The sequence below is a fragment of the Manacus vitellinus genome, unplaced genomic scaffold (genome assembly GCF_001715985.3).
Source record: "Manacus vitellinus isolate BGI_N305 unplaced genomic scaffold, ASM171598v3 scaffold_96_pilon, whole genome shotgun sequence".
Lineage (NCBI taxonomy): Eukaryota > Metazoa > Chordata > Aves > Passeriformes > Pipridae > Manacus > Manacus vitellinus.
The window spans coordinates 60,293-86,617 of NW_021940901.1; the positions used below are offsets into that span (position 1 = coordinate 60,293).

Sequence of the window (26,325 nt, forward strand, 5' to 3'; positions counted from 1 at the left end):
TATCCTAAAGTCAGCTCTATTCCATGTTTAATATTTTGAAACATGGAGCTACAGTCATGGTTCAGTTATTCGTGAGAGTCTTGTTTCTAGATCCAGTGTCAGAAATGCAGTTCAGTTAAAGGTGTCTGTGAGTGCAGGCAGGTGGATTTGTCCCTTGTGAACAACACATAGGAACTGCTAATTCTGAGCTGACCCAGTTCTGATAGCTCTGTGTCACGCTCACTGGCATGTCACCTACTAACCATATTGTCATCACTGGGGAAAAAACAAAACTCCCCACTGCTGCCTACCATCGCCTTGGTTGTCTCACATATTTTTTATCACTATGTTTATTGTTTGATAAAATGGTTCTTTTGGTCACAGTACTAACTAAATATTAAGTACAAGATATGTAGAATTGCAGGTATTTTGGGATTTTTTAGTTCAGCTTGTTTCCAGCACTAAGAAAAAACCCAGCTTCTGGAAGCTGATGGAGTTAAAAGAGAAGAGATAAAAGCAATTACAGAAAATTCCATGGAGGAGGTGGGTGGAGAAACGAACCAGATTCATAGTGAGGAAATTGCCAGAATGGTTAATATTGCTGTGGAGCTCTCCCATGCCACTTGTCCCTTTTTCAGCTTTGCACCTATCTCAGTAAGCAGTGCTTAGATCTACTCGCCCATCTTAGACAAGAGCAAGTATGGCAGGGGCTGCATTTGAATTTGCTGCTTTGTACAGTGTGGTTGCATACTGTCTGCCAAGTTTTCCCAGCTTTCAGCAAGGGAGTTTGGAGGTGTCCTTCACTTCTTAATGTTTCATATTTCTTACTGATATAGCAGTATTGACACCGGTATTTTTCACCAACTGAGATAAAGCTTTAAAAGTCTTAATTGCAAGGAAAAAAACCCATACTCTCTTTTGTGTTGAGATGCGCACTGCACCTTGCTCATACAACGAAAGCTACAGGCTTCTCTTAAAGTACTCACCTATCCCATCTTCGTGGGTTGATTTCTTGAGTCTGTGTATGTAACAGGTCCAAAAAGACTAAAAAGATCCCAGGTTTGGGGGAAGAACCTGGAATGCTTTATTCAACGCGCATACCACTTATTTAAGGGTCTCGGGGGCCTAACGTGCTAATAAGGAGGCCGGTTTATGCCAAGTAGGGGAATCCTTCCAGTAGCAGGGGTGACATAAAGGGAAAAAGGGATTTACATTTATCGGATACAGTATTTACATTTGGGCAAAAAGAATTGATATTTCTAGTAAGCAGTATTACATTGGGGTAGAATGGTCGGCTTTTCCCGAAATAAGGATTACACAGGAAGGGGAGAAAACAATGAGGCTTTTGCATGAACCAGTAGCATCACAGCAGTCTCTCCATATCCTGCTGGGGGAGACAGGACAGTCCGCACAAATGAATGTCAGTGGCTTGTGTCTGGTCTTTTTAGATGGTGGGTTTTTCCCCAGCCCCTGTGGCCCAAGGCTTCCGGCTCAAGCCCATCAAGCCCCTTCCTGATGATAGCTGAGGTTCGACTCTTACATGTGAACATCTCTATAGAGAATATCTGTCTGAAAAACTGCAGAGGAATTGTGCTGGTACCATCCATCTCAGATCACTTTTTCTGTCTCTCTTCAGGGACCCCTCCTGAATCAAGCAATCAATCTTTACTTGTTGTGGGGTGCAGCACCCCCATAGAGAGTATCAAATGAATTAAAAGAAAAGTGGCAATCTTTGGTTACTTCCTAAATCTAATAAAATGTTGTTTTCTGACTATTTTGGAGCAGATCAGCTTTTTTTATGCTAACTATAGCATTTGTTATTCTTTCCCTATTTACTTTTCAAAGTTGCTTAGAAATTGTCATATACTGGCAGGCATACTTATATATCATTGTCAATTCTGAATATTACTACACTTTCAGTATAAAGCCCTTGCTTTGTTTCTTTTTTTTTTTACTTGTTTCAATTACCAAATTGTTTATTATAAATAGCACACTTCAGAGGCAGAGCGTAGAAGAGTATACTCTTAATTACGCTGACAACCTGAATAGCATTACAAGAAAACCTGTCCAGGGATGTGATTGACAGATATTTCGCCAATAAGAAAGTGAAACTTGGAATCAAGTGTACGTGGTAGAAAGTGACAAAACCCCCTCATATCTTAAATAAAGACCCTTCTAGTTGAAGGATCCAAGAGGTTTGGACATACTGTTAGAAAATGTCAGGCAAAAAGTAATGTAATTTACTTAAACTCATGTGTTGAACTTACTATGTTCAAGTTATGAACTGCCTCTTGAAAGGTCGCAACAGCCTTCCCATCTGGCTCAGAGAGGGAAAGATGACTTGGATGCAGTCACGTCATTCTGAATGGAGCAACTGGTCACTCCCTGCCTCTGTCAACTCTCACCTTGAATATTTATCCATAATCCATAAAGACTTTTGAACAAGTATTCAGTGTGCTGGGATTTTCTAATTCATGGTGGGAATCCATAAGTTTTGCAATTTGTAGTTGTGACTGTGCAGAAGCTGCATATCAGTACAGTAGAACTGACATTAGATTACTGAGTGGAGTGCAATCTTTAATTCCTTATTTTCAAGTGGAGATACTGTATTCCAAGGCTTTGCAGACAGCACTAGCTGGAAAAAGTCAGTTCCTTCTAAAGCATATCTCTTCTTTTTTCTAGGGCAATTCTCAGAGTTAACAGGGCTATCTCCTAGTTTAAAGACTTGAGAAAGCTTAGGCAGACTTAGTAAAATGTCTAGGCAGTTGAGCCTTAGCTGCATATTGTCGTAATTTTGAAATGGTTAAAAAGCAATAGTTCTTTTTTTAGGGTACCAAGGTACCAAACCCTGTTAAAGAGAACAGAAACATGACTTACAGTTGAAACATCCTTTTTCTAACTCTTTGTAGGGTTATACCATACAATAAATGTACTGCCTAGTTACAGAGCAACCTGTCTGATTGCCACAGAGCTATTGGGTATGTTTGCTTGCCTCAGAGATTTGTTCAACTTGCAAATGTGATGTTCATATTTTTCACTTTTTTTGTATATTTTAAAATATTCATTATTAGCAAATGAGGTGGGTTATGTCAAATTATTATTGATGCCTAAACTAGCACAATATTGTTGCAAACAAGTACCAGACAGATCATGAGTAGAGGAAGATTGCATTTCTGATCAGCATGAAACTTTGAATGTAATGGCAGACCTCAAATTGCTCATCGGGAGAGAAGTTCACAAAGCTGACCTTTTCAAAGGCTAGAGAGTAAATTTAAATGGAAAGATTAATGTTAAAATGGTCATGTCCTGTTCGCTATGTTTGTTCCATTGCACACATAATATTTTTACCATCAGTATTTTTATTCTATTCTTACCACTTTCCATTTTAACAGTTGAACAACTGTGAGAGATAACTTACAATCCTGAAGTCATTTGACTTGTCATCTTAAAGGGTATTTATAAACTATAGCATTCAGGGAGCCCCCAGTGTTACTTTAAATAGAGAGACTGCTTTTAGGATTAAGGAAACCAGACTGTTTCATTTTGAAATGGCTTCTCTTAAGCAGAACTGTAATGATGGCTGATTTAAAACTCCATAAAAACAGGTAGCAAGCCTAACCATATTCTGTATTTTTGCATTATCACTGAAGACTGCATGAAAAGCAAATGGTATGGCTTATGCTAAACATGTGAAAAAGATGGTTTTCTCCTGCAAGTACAAGTAGCTTTATCCTCTTTTAATATTGGTCTATATTAACTGTTTCCTGTAGGCAGAAATGCCACTTTTGTTATTTTAATTGTATTGAGAAGAGTAGGGTTTGTTCCACACAAAAAAAAAAATTAAAAAAAAAGATGTGGGTGTCCTAACAGCCTATTGACTTAATTTCTGTCACGTTTTCAAATTCTGAACAATTTATACAAGATAATGGAAATTTGAGGGTAATAAGACGGAAAAAGAAATAAGCGATTTCAGTTAGAGAACTTGATAGGAGAAGCAAGAAATATTTGTGATTAATGAAACAAGGTATTTAGAAATATATACTAGTTATTGACATGGGCAGGAGAGGACATCATTGCTTGCAATCTTTAAAATGATGATAGTCAGGAGAAAGATCAGAATAAGTTGATTTGAGGTTCTGTAATAGTCAGGTTGTTACCTTTAATTGCATCTGATTTGCTAAATACAAGCAATACAAGCATTAGATTACAAAGCATTAGATTACAAGATTAGATTTACAGGGGGCACAAGAACCTATAGTCATAATCTTTTTTTTTTAATGTTGCAGACGTCTGGGTGGTTGTAACACGTGAGGGTGTGCTTCCCAGTGCAACATCTGATTAGTCACTAATTTAGTAAGGAATGTCCTGGCACAGTTTTGTTGAAGCATGTGAGCCTATCAGCAGAATAACATATTATGTTCTTTTACTCAACATACAGTTGAGTAAAACAGCTCAGCTGTTTTGAAACAAACATGAGGGTATTCCTTCCCTGTGTCTCCTTTATTCCTCGTATTTCTTACTGGCAGAAGAAATGTTGCATGTTTACTTACTAAAATATATTTCATGCCTTCATTTTTTTTAATTAATATTCCAAATATTTTAGAGTCTAAATAACACTCCAGATCAGTTCTATAAAGCTATAAGTCATTTATTTTTACACTGAGGAAAGCAGAAAGTGACACACACTCATTATGTTCTGCATGTTCTGCACATTTCCACACTCCTTGTATACAGATGATCAAACATTAAGGAGACCAGTTTAACAGAAATTTTCAGAGATAAGTATTTGCTGTAGCACAAACCCATGAAAGTTCTCTCAAGTCCGGTTGCATGTTGTGGCCACAGTGCCTTATGACACACACTTCCTTTCCCTAGCTTAGATTTGATATAAAAAGGATGATAATCTTTCAGAAATTCAGCCTTTTTTTCTGAGCACTTGGATTGGTAGTACAGTTAATAGATCACTGATGTAGTTGTGGCCATTGAGGTTAGTATAGGTCAGTTTATAGAAGGAGGTAATGCTTAAGAGAATTTCACAGTGAATGTAGAAATATCCACTATCTGTGCTGGAACTATTCTGACAAAAGTACTCATAAGTGATCTGAAAAAGCAGTGAATCGTGGGATGGCCATGTACCAAATTATTCAAGAAAATGAAGCAAGGACCAACTATGAAGAACTTCAGAAGATCCTTACAGGATTCTTTCGCACTGAAATAGCATTTGAAATTCAGTGTAGGTAACTGTAAAGTTATGCAGAAATACCAGTACTAAATTCACATATAAAATAGTTGTGTGTGAAGGTGACTGTAACCACTCGTGAATAAGATATCTTCTCAGAAAATCAGTGTTGATCAACAGACTAAATGTACTGTTAATTATCAGTAAAAAAGACATGCAGGGCAAAAGTAATCACAGCCACATGACACTTTTAAATCTGTTGTATGTCAAAATCCTGAATACTCTGTGTGGTTCTGTTCTGCTACCTCCCAGAAAAAGATACAGGAGAAGAAAAGTCTAGAGCAGAGCAACAAGGTAGATCAACTACACAGAACTATTTCCATATAAAGAACAAGTAAATGAAGTGTTTTTTTTCAAAAGAGAAAAAGAATAATTAAAAGGAAACATATTGGAGCTCTCCAAGATACCATAAGGAACGTGCCTTCTCTCTCACACTGTTGGAAAGAGGAGGCATCAAAATAGCAGGCTGAGGAAAAATAAAAATAGGTAATTAGGCTTTAGAAATCCTTGACATGTGATTGTTGTGAATGTTAGAACTATACATGGATTAAAATACAAATCACAGGACAGTTTTTAAAGAAAATCAGTTGAAGTCTATTAAAAATAAAAAACCTGTGGATTTGGAAGTCCCTGATTTGCAGATTGTTGGACGATCTATTGTGTTTTATGGAAATGTCATCATGTATTTTCCCTTATTATTATTTTGTTTCTTAGGTATCCCAAGGTATTTGGTTTTGGCAACCAACAGGGCACAGGGCTAGATGGAGCTTTGGCTGACCCAGTGTAGCTGTTGTTGTAAAAAGTGTTACAAGCATTGACTTTTTATTCAGTTAAGTGACAAAGTAAGACTGAAATAAATATATCTGTTTATTTCTGCATTTGTATATAATTGTATATAAATATTTAAGTCTGAGAAATCCCAGAAGGGCACGTGAGATAGCTGTTGCCCAATTTTAGACTGTCTGTTGCTACCAACACATTCCACAGAAGTTGCAAGGTCAGCGTGTACCATAGGATCCTGCTCTTTTTGCATTTAGGCATGAGATCAGAGTAATACAATCAATCAGAGCAGTAATACCTGAGGTTTGCATGTCTGATCCTTAAAAAAATCCTATTCTAAACATTTTTAAGAGCTTTTAGCTGAATACATGTGAAGCTTTTCTTAGAACACAAACTGAGATGTCTGAACAATTACTGTATGAAACAGTTCCCATTGTGAGTTCACCATAAGCAAACAGTTTTCCTAGGATGTGTGCCTTGACAACTTCTGTCCTAACTGGTTAGCTGAATTAGGTATTTTTTATTATTGTCAAAGTCTCAAAATGTGAGAATTCAGCTGAAATCTCGATAAATAGAAATGTCTGGAAAGGACACTAAGCAGAATTTGTTGTTAAAGTTTCAAATACTTTACTCAAAATCCTTCTAGATGTACCTTGGAAAAAACTTATTTCTTCAATCAGCAGTCAAACTCAAACCATACTGAAGAGGCTTTTTTTTTTTGGTAAAGAATAATTTTAGCAGGTGAAAATTATAGTCTTCTGGAGCTTTCTTTGTCAGTCACGGAAATGAGATAAAGAGAAATGCAGGTTACCTGAAAAGCAGTTGAAAAATGATATATTTAAAGTACTCAGTGTTTCCCAAATAAATTATTTTGGGGATTTGGGGAGTTTTTTGTTGGTGTTGGTTTTGGTTTTGGGTTTTTTTGTTTAGGTTTTTTTTAGTGCTTTGTTTGAGGTTTTTTTAATAAGAGAGACTCACTGGACTAAAGTAAAAACCTGCGTAGAGTGTTATTTTTTTCACCCTTCTACTTCCCTTCTCTACAGCAATATCTGTAGGAACATCCAGGGAATTGGACTTAATGATCCTTATTCAAGATTCTGAAGGAAACAGCAAAAGCTATGATAAAATATTGTGCATTTTACAGATTGAATAGATGGGTATGTATTTATATATAAGTAACTTCTAAACTGAAAGCTTATTTTTTTCAGTCTTCTAGCACCAAATTGTACTATTAAAATGTATTTCATACAGCTTAACAAAAAAGATTCTGTAGAAGTCTTTAAACGCCCATTGAAAAAATGAGGGAAAAGAAAGTTTTAGTGGTGATAGGAGCTGCTGTTGTGCTGTGCAAAACAGTGTGGTGCATACATGTGTTCTAAACCACCTTATGAAATGGACTGAATTTAATTAAAATTATTAGTGAAGGAACAGGAAAAGGCAAATTTGTATTTTATACTTCGGGACGAAAACTGAGCTAACTGAAGTTAGTTTGGCTTCCCAGCAGTTCTGTCACCCCCTCAGCAAAATGTCATGCATACTATCATCTTCTCGAGGCAGGGTGAAGGTTATCAGGTGCTCAACACTTCTGACTGAGTGTTCTGGCAGCGCTCACCCAACCAGTTCAGGGGATTCCTCTAGATCACAAATCAACATGTGGCCTTGCTGACAAACAGGTTAAGCTGCAGGTCTTCATCGATCATCATTCCTCCTCTGAACCTTTCTTGACTTGTATTAGCCCAAGAGCCATTTGACTCTCTAGTTTTTTTGGGGGTGAGTGTGATTGCAGGAGGGGACTCACTTCTGTTTTGCAGTCTTGACTATCCCCTTGCCTTTTCTGCGGAGCTGTGTGATGTTTCATTGGTCTCCCATATCTTTAAAATTTGTAGTTGTTTCTTAGAGGGCTGGATGTTGAAAGAGTAGAATGGTTGTGATTTGACAAGTATTCACGTTGGAGAAACTGTGTGAAGAAATTGGTTTATCCAGTCACTCCAGGATAAAGTTAGTTTTGTTTTAATCAGTACACTCAGAAGTAACCATCTTATTTAGTTTGCAGTTGTGTATGAACTGCTGTTGTGTGAAGCATACTGTTGCTTCATCTAATGTAGTTCTTGCTGCTTTTTCTCATTATTACCTATCTTACTCTTCTATGTTGTTGTAAGTGATACTATGTAGAAATATTTTCTTTAAGTTTAGCATTTAACTAGTTTGTTTGTCTGTTTACTCTCTTGAGCTGGTAGAGCTATAATATGAGATCAAAAGATAATATGAACTGTGGTGAGAGGCTTCTGTATTTTCTTAATACTCTTTTTTAAACAAGCTGGTTGATCAGCATACACAAATATGTGCCTTTTAAAGAGGCACACACTCTGACATTTTTCCCCTGATTGTAGTTCATAAATACTTTAAACTTTTTTTATATAAATCTACATGTTACTCTTTCCTTTATAATTTATCAGATTTTCTAACATGCGATTACATGTGTTGCAATTGGAAGGTACTGGCATGTAGCATACAGATTACCAGTTGCTGCATCAGATTGAAATATGGCCTTGAAACTGAGTCACATTAGTGACAATTTAATTATCTTTTTTTTGTTACAGTTGCACAGTTGTACAAACTACCACATTGAGACTGAATAAAGACACTGCTGTTGCAAAAAGCTCTTTATAAGGGGAGAGAATATGATTGTAATTTTACCATCAGACATATTAAAGACTGGAGACTTCATCTCTTGTTACACAGTAAATGAACTAATAGATAAGAAGTTGGTGTTAATAAGTTGATAAATTAAAAGTATCATTTAGTCATCTGTCTCGCTTTCTCTATATAGGCATTGAAAAAGGCTGTGGACCTTAAGGAATCAAAATGAATCATACTTAGTATGAAAACATTTGGCTAGCAATTCTGAATATTAATCAAAACTTTGGCTCCTTGTGCTGGGACATAAGAATAGGGTTGATGTCAGTAAAAATGATTAATATATAACTGTGTGCTGTGCTTACATTATAATATACTTGAAGTCCTACAGTTATTCATCCCTAAGCTTCTAAGGTCTAATTCGGGGCTGGTGACCTGGACTTGGATGTAGTTATGGCTTGCAATTGCACTAACCATTCTCTGGAGAGATTTTCTTACGTTGCACTGAAGAATAAATTATGTGACTAGATGGAAAACTGGCTCATATCCTCTTGTTCATAGGACAATTGTAGCAGTGAAATAATGGTGGGTTGTTTTAGCAAACTGTGAGCATACCAGCAAAATCTTTTAAAAATATGCACTGTTGGTATGTGGTCTGAGTGTTCTAATTATCTTAGAGATTCTATGTAGCTGAGTGATTTCTTATCTTCTTAATTGAATTACATATAGACTTGTCTTCTAAATGTACTTGTATAGAAAACATTACAAACTTCTCAGGTTTGTGCTTTAACTCTTTCTATCAGTACTTTTGAAAACTATTTTGAAGTCTTCATGCATATTTTTTAACCATTTTTTTCAAAGGAAGCTGACTTAATTGTGTAGCTATCTTGCTGTTTGGTCTGCCTTTCATATAGTTCATTTTTTTCAGTAGGAAAAGAAACCAATTGCTGAGAAAAATCAGATTCAGATTGCTACAAACCAAAGGAGATAGGGAGATGGGCAGGTTTCAGAATCTTGTGCAGCGTGTGTGGGGAATCTTGTGCAGGGAAAAAAACCCTGCATTTTAATGTGACTTGACTGAATTACAGATCATGATTATAGATGAACTAGTACATAATCACTTTTGTAGGTTTAGGGTAAATAATTTCATGAAAATGTATGTAAAGGTTTTTTTGAAAATTTGGGAAAAATATTCAGTTATCTTTAGAAATCGCTCAGATCATTGCTAAGTGGGTTTAGTTTTTTTGTTTGCTCTTTTTTTTTTCCTCCAAATATTTGTTTCTTTTATAGCTATTTAACAAGATCCCATGGCCAAAAAGTCCCAGAGCAGTTGAGATTTTCACCCCTAGTGGTAAGATCTTCTACCTTCCTGTCTCCAGCTCTTCTCTGTTTGTGACACAAATCCAGCATGATCTGTCATATTTGTATAGAGGAAAATTTACTATCTTCATGTTACTAAAATGTAATATTTTGCTTTTTAAACTGCAGTTGAAGTGTCTCTTACTCCCTTTAACTCCTCTTTCTGCTTGTGTTTGAAACTCAGAAATATTCTCATGCATTGTGGAGCATTATTATGCGTGCTTTGTGATGAAACACTAAAACCTCACAGTGACAATTCATTTTTGCTGATGTAAATCAGGTTTTGGTGTCTGTTGATAGTGAGTTTGCTTTCATACTCAATTTTTTATGATTCTTTAAAAATACGTATTCATGTGCTTTGTTCTGCCTAGTATTTCTTGCATGTGGTTGTTTAGCTTTTTGAACGTTGCATTACTTTTTTTATGTCAAAACTGGATGCTGTTTTGTTTGTGGTTTTTTTTTCCTGAATATGCAACTCGTAATTTAAAAAATGTTTTAACAATTAGTTATTTCGTCCAGGTAAAAATAAGAATCCTGTATAATATGCAGAATTCCATGAAGAGAGAAAGATAGCACTTTTTTTGTTTACTTTTATTGGTCTTCAACTGTTGAAGACAGTATTTTTTTTTTTACAATCCTGATCCTAGGTACCAAACTACATTTTGTATGTAATAGGTGTCTTCAGCTTTTTTAGCACACTGCTTACCAGGTTGTGGTTACACCTGATATAATACCCCAGCAAATAACTGAGCACGTTCAGTAGGTGCATTTTCATGATTTTTCATTCACACTTGTATGAAAGGCTTCCTCTCTTATAAACAAAACTTCTATGTATATCTTATAGTGTGTGGGGAGATCTTGAAGTTAAGGAAATATATTAAGCATTTGCAATTTGAAGTAAGCTTTACATAGAAAGAAGTAGGATAGGTGTCATTCAGCAAATTTGGATGTTGAAAATATGTGAAAATTGGTCATTCCCTTCAAATTGATGAATCACAGAATATGCTGAGTTGGAAGGGACCCATCAGGACCATCGAGTCCAACTCTTAGCCTGCATGGGACCATCCCCAAAATCACACCATGTGCCTGAGAGCATCATCCAAATGCCTCTTGAACTCTTGTCGGGCTTGGTGCTGTGACCCCTTCCATGGGGAGCCTGTTCCAGTGCCCAGCCACCCTCTGGGTGAAGAACTTTTTTCTAATATCCAACCTAAACCTCCCCTGACACAACTTCAGGCCATTCCTTTGGTCCTGTCACTGGTCACCACAGAGAAGAGATCAGTGCCTGCCCCTCCTCTTCCCCTCACAAGGAAGTTGTAGACTGCGATGAAGTCTCCCCTCAGTCTCTTCTTCTCCAGGCTGAACAGACCAAGTGACCTCAACCACTTCACATATGGCTTCCCCTCAAGGCCCTTCACCATCTCTGTTGCCCTCCTTTGGGCACTCTAACAGCTTAATATCTTTCTTATATTGTGGTGCCCAAAGGTGCATACAAAATTCAAGGTGAGGCCACACCAGTGCAGAACAGAATGGTACAATCCCCTCCCTCCACTGTTTGACGATGCTTTGCCTGATGCCCCCCAGGACACGGTTGACCCTCTTGGCTGCCAGGGCACTGCTGACTCATATTCAACTTGCCATAGACCAGGACCCCCAGGTCCCTTCCTGCTTTCCAGCAGGCACTGCTTTCCAGCATCTCATTCCCTGGTCTATACAAACATCCAGGGTTGCCCCACCCCAGGTGCAGAATCCGGCACTTTCCCTGGTTGAACTTCATATGGTTCATGATTGCCCTGTCCTCTCATTTGTCGAGGTCTCTCTGCAGGGCCTCCCTGTTGAAGAGCACAGGGCGTAAGATGGAGCTCTGTGGAACCCCACTAGTGACAGGTCTCCAGTCTCATGTTATCCCCATTCACAGAGAGTACTTTGTGCTCAACCTGCGAGCCAATTACAGTAATGTGTGTGTGCTTATAAATACAGAAAGGTACACACACAAATGTGATCAGTATATTCAGTTCTATATTGAAAAAGGTGGGAATATTTTATTTTGGGATACTTCATATATGTTATTAGTATGATTTTTTTCAGTAGCATTAAAAGGGATTTCAAATTAGTTTTCATCCTAAACATGCCTTTGACAATGATGGTAATTTTTAAACCCATGCTCTTGCTGAAAATAACATCAGCATAAACCATCTACAAAAATTAAAATGCTAGCCTTTAAATTCCTTCTGGAAACACAAGCTAAACTACATGTTTTTTTGGGAGTGTGATTTTTTTTTTTCCCTCTCAGTTGAGGATTTTTAGGATGTCTTTAAGTGTACAGCAGGGTGTTCATAATTTTTTCATCCACGTTATTAGAAGTGAGTCTTGTTCACAGCTGAATAATTAGAACAGGGTTATATGTTGAAAGCACCATCTTACTCTCCTTTTAGGTGAGGAGAGACATAGAAGGCAGTAGTGACTGTGAGTAGTTCTGGAGCTGGTTGACCAGCTAAAGTGTGCCACAGGGTGACTAATTAAAATCTTTGAAAACTTGCAGCCCGGGTGAGACACATTATCTACCACGCAATGCCGGATGACACCCTTGCACTCCACATGGACAACACGCTGCCTTTTGCCTACCTCCTAAAACCTTGGAGCATCTTCAGTATCTAAGTATGCACAGCAGTGCATGTGACACTATTTCCAATCCTCTCAGCTATTCAGTAAGTCTGCTTCCTTGTCTCTGGCAAGAACGTAGCTTTTATTTCCCTTCTTTCGCTGGAGACTTCTGCAGTCCTTGGTGCCTGCCTGTAAGAGGAAAATTTCTGATCTGCATGCCAGCACATCTTTTGGGATGTCTTAATACCTGACAGTAAAGAGCTGTTACTCAATGGCTCTCAAGCAAGTTTTCAGAAAGGTTTAGAAGAGGTCTGCTTAAGTGAAAACAGGGCCATGGAGATGAACAGAAGTAAGAAGCATTGATTCTTTAAGTTATCCAAATAACATAAGGAAGACCAGGTACTCTGGAAAGCTATATGTAAAAGTAACAACAACCAACAAAGCATGAGGAACAACTCACAATAAGAGTCAAAATGTGTAAATAATATGTAAAAGTATGCCCGCACTGGGAGTAACTCTGTACATTCCTGGGGTTTTCCACCTTAAATTGGTTATAGTAAAAATAGGAAGAGTTTGCAAAAGAATAGTCAGGATGTTTGAGACCATGCAAGAGCTTACATGTATGAAACAGATGAGCGAAATAGGGCTTTTAAAGCTGAATGAGCTGACCAAGAGTAGGACATTGTCAATGGAATCTTTTTCCTCTTGATTATAAAACCAGGGGCTTCCATGTTAATTTCAGAAGTAATAAGGCTGGGGAGAGGAACTTGCAGTAAGGTGGAAGAGGTGGTTCTTTCTGTTAAGGAATGAACAGAGTCAAGGGGAGGGAAAATTTCAGAAAATCCTGCATATGAGAAGTGAGAGAGACATAGCAAGCCTGGAAGATAGCAGCTCAGGCAAGGAGGTTGCTGAGAGGAGCACAGATTAGTCTTGTGATTTGGGGCCTCAAAAGTGGCAACAAAGAACTTAGAAGGGACAGAGAGGACTGACCCAAGTCTGCTGCAGTTCAGAGTGCAGTGCTCAGGTGCAGCTAAGCAAGGAAGTAAGAACGTCCTTGAAAAATAACATGGGTAGGGAAAGAGCTTTTCCTTCCTCAGTTCTGTCATTTCTAGTCACTTTGAGTTTTCCATATTGAAAAAATTTACTACTGATTTTTACCAATGCTAAAAATGGTGAACTCTTTTCTAAGCAGCTTTACCTTTCAATTTTGCAGTCCTATCAAAGAAGAATATGATAATAGTCTCCAAAAATGATAAATTGCTGTGAAAAGCTACAGAGAGTTAACTGTCATCTACCTGTTTCAGTATAAGACTTCTTAGAAACCAGTTGAAGTGGCTAGATTGGAGCAAACAAAATTGTGTGGGGTTTGGTTGTTTTTTTTGTTTGTTTCCAAACAGTATGCAGTTAAGCTGCAGATGTCCTTGCCACAAGATGTTATCAGTGTTATCACAGGACAGAAATCCACCCAGAGCTAAAAAAACAGGCATCACTGCTGGTTCAAAACTCCACAAGTTGGGAGTCTGGAAGATTATCTGTAGAAGGCAGCAATGCATTAGTCCCTTGACTGTGCTTCTGGACACAGGAGGAGATGGCAGAAGCCCTTTGGCCTGATTCAGTACAGTATGTTTGTTCACCTCCTGCTGTTCCACCCAAGTGGTCTTGGAGAGTTCATTCCGTCTTGTGCAGCTATGAAATAGTCTGGAGCCTGATCTGCTGGAAAACTCCAGATGGGCCAATACAAGCTCTAATTCCCTTGGGTGCAGAAGTATTCAGAATTATAAAAAAAATGAGATTAATTTTTTAGATAGTCTTCTTTGTGTTACTGGGAAAAATACTTCAGTGTGATTGTAGTTCTGCTAATTAGGTGCTCATCCTGTTCTGAAGTCTGATTTGCAAAAGTGATGAGCAGTGATACCAGTAGAAATTAGTCTTTGAGTATTGAAGTTTTAGAAAGTATTTTATAAATGCTCCACTTCCAAGCTAACAGGTCCTTGACATTTTAGATAGGTACTCATTTAGTAGACAGTTTTGAACTAATCTTTCCAGGTTTTGTTTATGAATAAGTACATCAGGTGATATTATGCTCTTTACCTCAGTGAGGGCTGAGAAGAATTCTAAGGAATTGTAAAAGTAAACAGTGAACCATTTTTCTGCTGTGTACAGAGTGTGACAAAGAAATGAACAGTCCAGAGCTGTACTTGAAGAGTTTGGGGTTCATCAAGTTCCAAGACTGACATAGAGGGACAGACATGATACTGAAAGCTTTTCAGCTTCTGAGTGTGTTTGTCAAATGCATTAAAATGAAATATTTTGTAAAAGGCATTTTATGTAGTAAATATATGTGGCTGTGTAAGAATATGCTGCAATGAATGTTAAACAAAAGCAACCCCAAGTTGCACAAGGGGTTTAATTTTTTTTGCTTTCATTTTTGATGCCACATTTAAATTTTGAATGATTCTTTTATGTGTTTGTCGATTTCAGTTATTTCTTTTGCTTCTTTTCACAATTGGAAGACTTCAGAACTTTGGTCTGAAGATGAAGCTGTCATACAAAATCGTTCTATTAAGATTTTTTAATTTAGCAGCTGTGTTGTTTCAGGGTAAGCTTGAAGAAAATTCAACTCTTACTTATTTCAGCTATAACTATCATAAGTTATAGAAAGAAAAGAAAAGGAGGACTGTATTGGAATATGAAGGTATTGGTGATCATGGAAAGTTTCAGTTGTAGGGCAGGAATGAATACTTACATATATATTACACTGCATAATTTACACAGAGGACTTTGATCTCGTTCTTTTTCTTGATCTTACTTTTGAAGAAATTTATATTAAAAAAAAGAAAGAAGTAAAGATAGAATCCTTTATCGTTTTGAAAGCAGCTTTCCAGAAATGATGTATTACTCACAATGCACCAAACAGAGCTTACCAAATCAAAGATATATGGCATACCTTTTTTTTCCAGCTTTGTGTGTTTCTTTTAAATTTATTTTTAACATGTGACATCCCCAGGACAATTCCTACTGTCTCATGAAGGAGAGGCAGGTGTAAATCTTGCTGGATTCCTCCCTAGAAATAAAGATTTCTATGTGAAGACCTCTGGATGTAATATTTATTTGAAAATATATTAAGAACAACAGGTCAGCCTGTTTAATGAAAGAAGGAAGCAGTGCTGAGCAATGTGCTGAACAACATACATGTGAGATCCTTGGAGTCTTGGACTGTGTGACAAAGCTTCACCAGCACAGATAAGGTTGCTGGGGTGTTGAAAATTAATAGAGACGTAGCTGGTGTAGCTGGAGTGACAGAATCCCTGTCATGCATGCAGTAGAACGCCATAGGAGGAAATCCATATGTCAGTTCACCTTAGGTTGTTTGCAGAAGTAATCAAAGTATTTTTGCAGAAAACCTCTTCCTGTCAGCATACTTTCATTTTTGAGGACTCTTCCAGCACAATTTGCTGGTATCCCTATGATAGCTAAGACTGCTTGTGGCAGATGAGCTTGGAATCAGAATTTAAAACCAATGCAATCAATAATTATTGAAAACTTATCTTCCTATTCCTTATTTTAAAAAATTACCAGTTGTGGATTTTTTTAATCTGTGAATTTAGTCATTAGAGAATAATTTTGCTGTGTCTGACAGTTTGTGACTGACACTTTGTGGGGATGAAAAAAGGTATTTTTTATACTTAAGAGTAAGCTCTTTGTTCTCATATTTTTAGGCCTATCACCTTATTAAAAGTTTGTGTCATTACGCTTCCTATCACTTTGGTGCTGCTTATTTACAACTGAGAAAAATGGCAGATGCTGAGGAAGCTTTCCAGTGGAAGCAGAAAAATAAAATGTACTAACTGGGTGGTGATTCTCCCTCACATGACCAGAAGGAAAACAAACTGTTTGGCTTTTGGCTGTGCTTGCTACTAAACACCCTGTCATAGTGTGTGAGGTGAGTCACGACCTGTTTATTTATAGCTGTGGCCAATCAAAGCTGACCGCTCGAACTTCATTCAAGACCAGCAGGCACTTAGGATGTCTTGTAAACATTTGCTCTCTGAGCAAGGAGCATTCTTCCTGGCAGAGAGCAGGACAGGTGCTCAGGTGGTGGCTCCTAAAACACAAAACAGAATAGAAGATTGTGGCCTGGATTATCTAGATTGGTAGAAAGAAAGAGAGAATTCCTTTTTACATCTGAAATGCCAGACAGTGAGGATCTGGGACAAGATGACAGGTACTGTACATTGCTTGTGATGTTCTCGTGCAGAGCAGTAAGGACTGAGGCTTCATGTAATTAATCTGTGCACGCTCCCGAGTCCTCAGCCTGAGATCAGTTTTCTCTGCCTTGTAACAGATCATTTGCTTCTTGAGGGTTTTGCCTTTAAAGCTAACATAAGGCTTCTTAGGAGAGAAATAAGAGTCTTAATGTCTGCGTAGAGGTTAAATTGTGTAGCTCTTAGGTATTTGTTAAACTAAAGCTGTAGGGAAGAAAATACTGGGTGGTTCCTACCTAGTCACTTTTCGCAACCATGGGACAACTTAAAAACCTCAAAATGTCAGGCACAGAAATAGTTTAGTTGGAACCAGGCTACTGACAAAACTGTAACTCATTTCTGTGAGATAGGGCACTGTGTCCCTTTGCCTGTCTTTCTGAAGTTTAGCTTTTAACTTACTTAGCTTTATAAAACCAATGGTCAGGACAAGAAAAAAGTAGTTGGATCTAAAACTTGATAACAATTTAACAAATACTGTTTTCTCAAATATGATCCAACACATTCCTATGAAGTAAATGCACTAAATAAATTTAGCTAAATAGATTTTAAAATATGTATTTTAGAAGTTGATGCTATTGAAGTTTGGCTAGGACAAAGTCCACATGGTTTTTCCATAGTCTGGATGCTAATCAAAATGTTAGCTCTAAAATGGTGTTAATGAAATGCTTGATACTGTATTTTTGTCATGTATGTAGAATAGAATTTATAGGAGTTAGTTAATAAAATGTCAGAATATAGAGGCAAATTTAAGGAATTATAAGGAGCGAAAATGAGCATTTCATTATGGCTTTGGATTTGATTTCTTCTAGTTAAATTTAAATATGAACATTTATGTGGATGTTTTTCTAGTATGTGTGTCAATGTGAGATGAAATACAGGAGACACCTCTGGTTGTCTGTTGTAGAGCAGCATACTCAGGCACAGCCACCTAACTGGGTGAGTGTGGGTGAATGGATCCCCAGGGGTGTAACTGTGTCTCTGCAGGGGTGGGGTCACCTACACATTTCCGTTTGCAGGGATATCTTAAGTTGTGCCCCATATATGACATAGACTAAAATTAACTGTAGTAGCAGGTAGTATTTTTTCTTTTCTTTTAAGCAAATGTTGAGCTCATGACTGGTAATCATCAAAGTGTTAATTGCAGTTCTTTAAAAAATGTTTAGCAACATCTCCAGTTTGTTCAGTTGTATATCTTTCAATAAAGGAAACAGGAATATGTGTGACACATTAAAAAAGGAGGTTTCAGCTTTGTAATAATATCTAACTTACTTTGTTCACAATTCTTTCTCTATAAAGGCTTGTAGCAAGCTTTGGCAGTTAAACAGGAGTAAAACTAGGCCTAAAACTCTAAGACCTCTTTTTCTTTCAGAGTTGTTGGGGTTTTTGTTTTGTTTTTGAAACAAGAACTATGAACTTTTCTAGAGCAGTAACCTGAAAAAGAATGATAACAGGGCCTGCTCTGCCCATTTATAATTTTTGAAGCTACCATTAAATTAATTGACCCCGATCCTATTCCCTCATCCTTTTGTGTCTTTCCTAATGAGCAAAAAGGTTTGAGAAAAAAGTTTAATCAGAAGGTTCCGATTTTTTTTCTAAAATTAATTTGCCTTTTTATCTTGGTCATAACAAATAGGATATAACCAGAGGGCATTCCTACAGGAGTGCTAATGAGATTTAGTGGAAGTCAGAATATTTTGGTCCAAGTTAAACAGGAGGGAATGGAAGGAGGAGCTATGGGAACTCTACTGGAACACTATAGAAACTGTACTGGAGCAATTAATCTTAGAATTGCAAAAGAAGAAATAGTAATGTAAATGTACAGATAATGAGGTAATTTTAAGGGCACACTGAATCAAAACTGAAGCTTTATATACTGTAAAAATGACAGCAGTGGTATTTTTGTAGAAGATGCAGAATGGGCTTTGTTCCCAGATTGGTTTCAGCACACTGCACTACTTGTAACTCCTTCTTAGATGCAAGTACTTCTTATATGCTCTCTCCTCTTGAGTTCATGTCCTACTTCAGAAAATATGTAGTATTGTGTCACAAGTGTATTTCATGAACATAGTTACATCAGAGTTAAATACCTGGCATTAGTCAATAGTCTTAGTCATACTGTGAATTTCAATGAACAATAAGCAAAGAAACAGAGGCACAAATACTTCCTAGTAAGGCTAGTAAAAAAGCTAGGGATTGTGAAGATTAGGTACCCACTCATATCTTCTGTTTTGTTTTGTCATATGATCCTGGGTGGTAACAGATGAAGAGCAGTGAGGAAATACGTGGCCGAAGGTAGAGGATTGAAAACAATTTAGGATAAGGAGCTATTTTCCCCCTGTAATTCTTTATCATCAGGTTCCCTATAGTTTTAGTGTAAGATGGTATAGTGTATTTTTTAAAAAAAATTGACAACTCATGAGGAATGATGGTCAAGAATGTATAAAAGGTACTGTGAATAATCAGTCCTGAAGTCGTGGAAGCACATGGCTTTAGGTGTTCAGAGAGATACCAACATCAAAACAATGTCTGTTGTTCTAATCGCCCTTACCTGCTTATTATTGAAAAGATGGTGGCCAGAATCTTTTATGACTTGAATTAAAATGGGAGAGAAAGCTACATTCTTTTGGACCAGTTGATTTTGAACTACAGTTTTATAGTGCATGACCTTTCCCAGCATCTGCTTGGACTTAGAAAAATGGAGATCCAGTTTAAAGTCAAATCTGCATGTTATTTATTTACTCAAAGCATGTTAAATTGTAATTATAGAATAATATTTGCTTCTTCTGCTAGTATTAGTTAATAAAGTTTAAAGTATTTTATTTTCTTTTGTGATTGAATTCTCTGCATAAATGGAGGGAACAAGTTGTTAACTCATGCCAGGAACTCTCATTAATACAGTATTTCCTCAGAGTAAGGAATAACCTACTCCTACAAAGTACATTAAAACCCTTTGAAAAGAGTCAAAATGAGATTTTGCACAGAAAGAGTTAAAGCCACCTTGTGATGTTACACAGAAAGTCGGTTTTATGTTTTTGCAGGTCAAAAGTATTCTTTGGCACTTGAAAATCCAGTTTTCCTTTTTTGTGCAGCTGCCCTGCAACTCAGAGAATGCTCAGCTCATCTTTCCTAGCTGCTTGACTTTGAAAGGCCTTGAACTTGGAGTATCCCAGCTGAAGAATGAGGAGACTGTGAAGGAGGAAAATTAATTGATTTTGTGAAAAATGGTTAACAGAGTTGTCTTTGCAAGAGAAAAATAAATCCCAAAGAATTGCTTCCAACGGCTGAGCAGATCTGTTTAAAGTTCTGCAAATGGAACTCTATATTCCTGTTGATTAGGAAGGCATTTCCTTACTTTTCTGAACAAAAATAATGCAATAAAAATGTCTTTTTTATGTAACCAGTTTCTGTTACAAGCAAGAATCTGATCAAGAAGATCCCAGTGCTTGTCCTGTCTTGGTAAGAAGACGACAGCACATAGTAATAGCACTGTAGTCTTTGCTAAACAGAAAGTAAGTCTATAGTAGTATTTACATGTCAGTCAAACACTCAGTTTTCATGCAAAGAGATACTTTAAAAATTGACTAAATCATGAGTTTGGACTAATAGCACTTGACTATCAGATCACATTTTGAATGACCTCAAACTGCAGTAGTAGCTGGTGTTCTTCTCAGGGGAGCTGGACAGGAGTACTTCAAAGGAAGAGCTTCCTGTGAGAGCTGGCCTACCAATTTGCTTATGAGAGTCTCTCTAGAGGAGCTGGACAATAAAATGCCCCAAATTTAGTTAGAGTATATTTTGGTTGGTTTAGCAGGCTATTCAGCAAAAGGTGACAATATTTAACATGCTATGTTGAGGAACTTGTGTACTGGTATTGCCTTCAAAAAAGCTGAAATTAACCTGTTTGAGTTTGGTCAGCTAAAGAAAGACAGTGCAGCTCCTTATTAAGACTTATGAGATGACTGATGTTATTCCTGAATAGAAGAGATGAACACATTCCCTACAAAATACAGTCCTTGTAGTAATGGGTCATTTTCTATTTTTTTTTTTTTTTTAAGCAATCTGTTGGAAAAGATGAGTTCCCCTATCTCTTTGCAGAACACTTCAGTGGATTTTTATAAGAATAGGATTGCTTTCATTTTCAGAAAACTTTGTTCTTGACTGGTAATATAAGCAGTAGAACCACCTTCATTGATAGGATTGCTGATTGTCTAGCAGCACACCAGTGGTAAAATGTTCCCATGTCAGTTGAAGAGAAGAAAATATCATTATGACTTTAGTTCGACACACCGTGCAGGAAGTGTATAGAGTCAGGGATGAAAGGTTGCTTATATTATGTTTTGTTAAAAGTCAAGTATCCTGACTGGTCTGCTGTGCAGTCTGTTGAAAAAGGCACATCCAGCCTTATCAAATGCTGATGATTTAAACATATTTCTTGCACAGTAATATTACAGAAAAAATCTTCTTGGTCAGGATATACAAAGGATGTGCATGTTACTGAAAGCTGTGAAATAACATCTTTGTTTCAGCTTTTTATTCCACATCTTCCCCTGAAAAAAAACAGTAACAGTGAATTGGGCTGACTCATTGTTAATAAAAAGCACAAAACTGAAGTGTTAGATAATAAGGTCAGGAGAAAATACTTTAAAAGCTTGAGAAGCAATGTTGCACAGTATTAACAATTACTTTAGATATTACAAATAATGTATTTGAACTACAGGAGATATTATAATTAAAAGAAATTTCTTAACTGGGAAATATTGTTAGCTTCTCTTTGAGGTTGATACTACATTCTCTGACTTTAATTTAAAAACAAGATCTGTGTGTATATCTTAGAGATTCCAAGTGTGTCCAAGCCTCAACACTGAAGGGATGGTCAATTGTGATCAGTTAAAGGATATTTGCCATAGTACTACACATTGCTGAGCCTAAACCTGTACAGCACCTACAGATTAGCAATGGGAAATAAAGTGCATATGGATATCTACAAGCTGGAGAGATTTCTATTAGAAAAGCTTGGCAGAGTTTGTAGCAAGAAGGTTGTAGATGAAGGTTCTTCCTGAAGTCTGAGAACAGTTGTGTTTGTGGATGCTTCCTGTATTGCTTTTTCTTTCAGTGACACAGCATCCTTTTGAGGAAGTCTTTGAAGCAAGCAGGATTTTACATGGTGCCCCAGTGATTCATTTAAATTGCAGGTCTTGTTGACTAGGTCATAGCCACATGACACAAATATAATTATTTTAGTATATTTAACGATTGCATAGGATCCAAAAGTGGCACAGGATAGAGCACGGTTCTCCATAATCACCTTTAAAATTAGCCACGTATGTCATTAAGATGCTATGCTGTGAGTTCAGTGGTGCTGGCCATTCTGTCTTTCCACATAGTGCACATAACATCCACAAATTTGTTACATTGTGTTTCAATAAGGCTAATCAATAGTGCATTGTTTTCTACTACACAATTCAATAGTAGATTTTAGACAGTTTGCTATTTGCACATTAATACACTTAACTGTAAAATGTGCTTTTTACACTATTTTATGTTTTGGAGAGAATAACTGCATTATTATGATCACTTCCCTCTGCAGTGAGGTGATTTCTTTCCTCAAAGCAGAGACCTGTTGAAGCTCTGAAAAGGTAAACCTGCTTGACTGGGTTTTGCTAACAGCTTATACTTTGGATTTCATTTGGTTGAATTTCATACTGAACTCCTGGTTGCCTGTTTGTCCTTAGGTATCCAGTTCCCTTAAGTTACACCATTCTGTAAGTTCTAGATACTCTTTTTAAAAAGCTACAAAATAGCCATATTACCTATTACTAGATTTATATATCTTTGGGAATGTAACTTTCAGCTCTTCCGCCTTGACTAATACGTTTTAAGTTACCCTTAAAATTACAGTCTGTACCGGCTTCAAGCACATGTGGTTACAGTTGGGAAATCAAGAGGGTTTAGAAGCTCTATAATTACTAACTCTGTGTTTATGTAGGTGCAGTCCTTCAGCTCCAGTGCATCATGGTGTACTCTGTCACTGCTGCAGTTCTGAGTAGCATATCTACAGGAGATACATATAAAACTGTATGCACATAATTAAAAAAAAATCCAGCACATCACGAAAAGATCTTTAAAGCAGTAACATGAGATCTGCTGACCTTTCTGAGAGAAATGTGATGGGGCTTTGCTTGAACAGATGTCCAGATACAAAATGAGAGCATGACACCATCAGTCATTTTTAGAGAATGTAATGCCACTGACTGTTCTGGCCAGAGTTTGTGACTGTGATTGGTGGAAGCGTCTGGGCAGGAGTGTGTTTTGGGTAGGCTTTTTTGCAACTACCAGGCAACAGTGTATGTATTTGCTCAGTTGTAGAAATGAGGCCATAGGCAGTCAGAAAGATGTGAGTAATTTATTTCCTTTCTGAACACCCTCAGTCTTACTGACAGTAGTTTTAGAATGCAAGTGTAGCACTTCATATGAAACTCAGGATAAGTGATGGGACATAAAACTTTCTTCTTTCTAAGTTGTGCACAAAAGCCTTTAAGGTGTTCAGGGACAGCTGGCTGCTTATATCCCAAAAGGAGCACCTGGACAGGAGTACCAAAAGCTGTTTCGGCAGGAAATATAGGGTTCACATTTAAGTCATTTATTAGGGTACTGTAAGTTAACTCCACTAATATACAGGGGCATGACATAACCTCTCTATCTTTGCATACACACCACTGTATGTTGTACAGACAGTTATATGAGGGACCTCCTTTCTTTCTCACTCCCTCTTCACAAAGATCTCTGTTGCTTTCCCCTTGTTCAAACCCTTTGGTCTCCAGGTAGCACTGCAGTTCAAGTGGGCTCTGGGAAAGATGTCACCAGGGCTGGTAGTTGTTGAGAGATGTGAGAGTTGTTGAGAGATGTGAACAAGAAGAGGTAGCACATGCATCTGATTGTCACATTGAAAATCAGCAAGCTGACTTTCTTACACCATTAATTGTGTAAGAACAGAATAAGGCTTCAGAATAGTCCCTGGCGTTCCCTGCAAATTAGAAAACTGTGGCTATAGTAGAACTGACAAAGATGTCTTATGATTTCTTGTGGCTTACAAAAAACTGCCAATTATTCTTTTGTGGAGCTCAGTTGAGGGTTTGCAGTATTTTTAAGCAAACTTCACCGGTACCACCCACTCTTCTTACTTGTCTTCTTGTCAATGCACTACACGTGGACTACAGAACCAAAACATGTAGGGTTTTACTTTAAATTTAATCTGAATTTCAGCTTATACTTTCAACACCTTGGCTAAAGAAAGCATTACTAACAACCAAACAAAGCAACTCCAGAATACTTTCTGTACAAATGTGCCATTTTTCTGCATAATTTGTGTTTTTATTTTGAATTGTTACTAGTTATCCCACTGTACCTTATTACACCTTCTCCTCTCTAATCTATATTGTCTTTATATTAGTGGTTAGCATATATGAAAATAGTTTGCATTATTATTGTAGTTTATGCTTTCATCTTCCCCCCCTCGGTTTTTGCTATTAACTTAAAATTAGTAAAATGACTATCTACAAATGTCCTAAATATTTCAAAGCTCTGATTTGATAGTAGGCATCAGGCCTATCTGTTTTTGCTCTGTGCTCCCCCTAAGCTTAACTTCGATTGTCAACCATTTTAAATAAAGGGTAAAAATCTGTAAAAGGATTTTGTAATTCAGAATACTGTCATAATAGGTTTTCAACACTGGAATAAACAGGCAACTCTTGAAATACTGATTAATGGTGCAGAATGGTTTACAAAAGCTGGAAGCAGTGCTTCTTTAAGGGGAAGCCTATCCTATTATGAAAATTGCAGTTCCTATAAGACAAAACCCTTGTATGCTACTTTTCTAAAGCAACTAAGTGTCAGAGATGATGAAAATTGAAATCTCTGTTGTGGATGGGACACAGATATAAAGTTCTGTGTAACTGTGCTGATCCCTCTAGCTGGGTTCCTGCAGTGATCTCCATGAGTTCCCTTATGGTTTTATTTGCATCCTCTGTCAGGGGTAAATACTTGCATGCAGTGCCATGCATGGCTGGGAAATTGCAAAAGTCACCTAGTCCAAGACATGGGGATGTCACCCTATGCATTCGAGGTACACTATTTTAAATAGGTCGTTGTTGATTCTCAAAATGGGGAAAAAAATCTTTCACCTTGATTGTTTTGTAATGTAAGAAGAAATCACACCACTGCAGCGCAATAAATACTAAAATAAAGTCAGGAGTTAGACACTGATTTCAGTTTTACCCCGTGGTTGAAATAGCAGTTTTCTGTAGGTCACGGTGCCCTGGGCATTGATGCTGAGACCCCCCCTGCACTGCTCCTGTCCCGTGTGATGACGATCCCTGCGCTGGTCCTAGCGCTGCTGTGTCACCACCTGGTGGCGAACCGAATACAGCCATGAGAAAGGGGAAGGGGCTCCGTGGGTGTGTAACTAGGCATTTTTGACTGAAATTGTTCTGATTTTTTACAAAAATAAGGCTGCAGAGATTGTGTATCTGATAGGAGTTGGCAGTTTGATCTGACAGTCTGTGAGTGTGGTGTTATTGCTGCACCAACAATTGTATAGCTGCTTTTTTCCATAATTTAGATTTTGATTTATGTTGTAATTCAATCCACTCATCACAGAATGTTTACTTTTAAGGCAGTGATGCACAGGACATGTAATGGGTTATGTATCCCATAAAATAGCTGGGGTAGTTCATGGCTGACTTGCATTCACTGGAATTGAAGCTGTGTGTACTCAGCAGTATATTATGCAAAAGACAACTGGTGTAGAATTTACTTCAGATTCTCAGTGTTTGCACAGTGGTTCATCCGTACTTTGTACCAGTTTGATTTGACACTGACTGGCCAGTCTGTGTTTTTCTTTTCATTTGTTGTTTTATAAACATCTTTGTTGTAGTTGTTTTGTCTACTTCACAAAGGTATACAATGTGACCATTTAAACTGGGTATTGTCTAAACTTTTCAGCCCCAAATATGCTTTCAAATGGGTTTCAGCAAATTCTTCAGTAGTTTTTGGGGAGGGGGGAGTGTTATTTTATTGAAAGTACTGAACAGTCATAAGATAAGCTTTAGAAACAGTCCTTTCAATAAAATAGAAAAATTAAAATTCAGTAAGGAACTGAATCAAGACTTCAAGAGCAATTTTTTTCTAGGTTGGATAACAATTTCATCATGATAGTTTGCAGAGCAAGACAAAAAATAGAAAAGAAAAAACAGAAGGATTATATGCATGAAATTAAATGTGTTAATATGTATGGCCATCCTTTGGCAATGAAAATACTGTGGTATATTTTTTAAAGAAAAATAATATTAAAAAACAAGTTTGGGGTTCATTTGCTTAATTTAGATGACAGCCCCTTGAACTCACTGTCTTTGTATGGCCATGATGAATAAGCAGTCATTTCTTCGGTAATTGCTTGCATGGAGA

The 26,325-nt window shown here is 37.3% G+C and overlaps 1 protein-coding gene across 2 annotated transcripts in view; it reads left to right on the plus strand.

Annotated features, from left to right (window-relative positions):
• RETREG1 (reticulophagy regulator 1) overlaps positions 1-26,325 on the plus strand; it is a 65,393-nt gene that overhangs the window by 25,048 nt on the left and 14,020 nt on the right. The window contains exon 1 of one of the 2 annotated variants that reach the window (XM_008922687.2): positions 16,612-16,823. The exons of the other annotated variant lie outside the window; for it this stretch is intronic. Coding sequence (XP_008920935.1) covers positions 16,789-16,823 — 35 coding nt within the window. The 5' untranslated portion in view covers positions 16,612-16,788. Of the gene's footprint in view, positions 1-16,611; positions 16,824-26,325 lie in introns of those variants that run through there. 2 annotated transcript variants of the gene reach the window in all.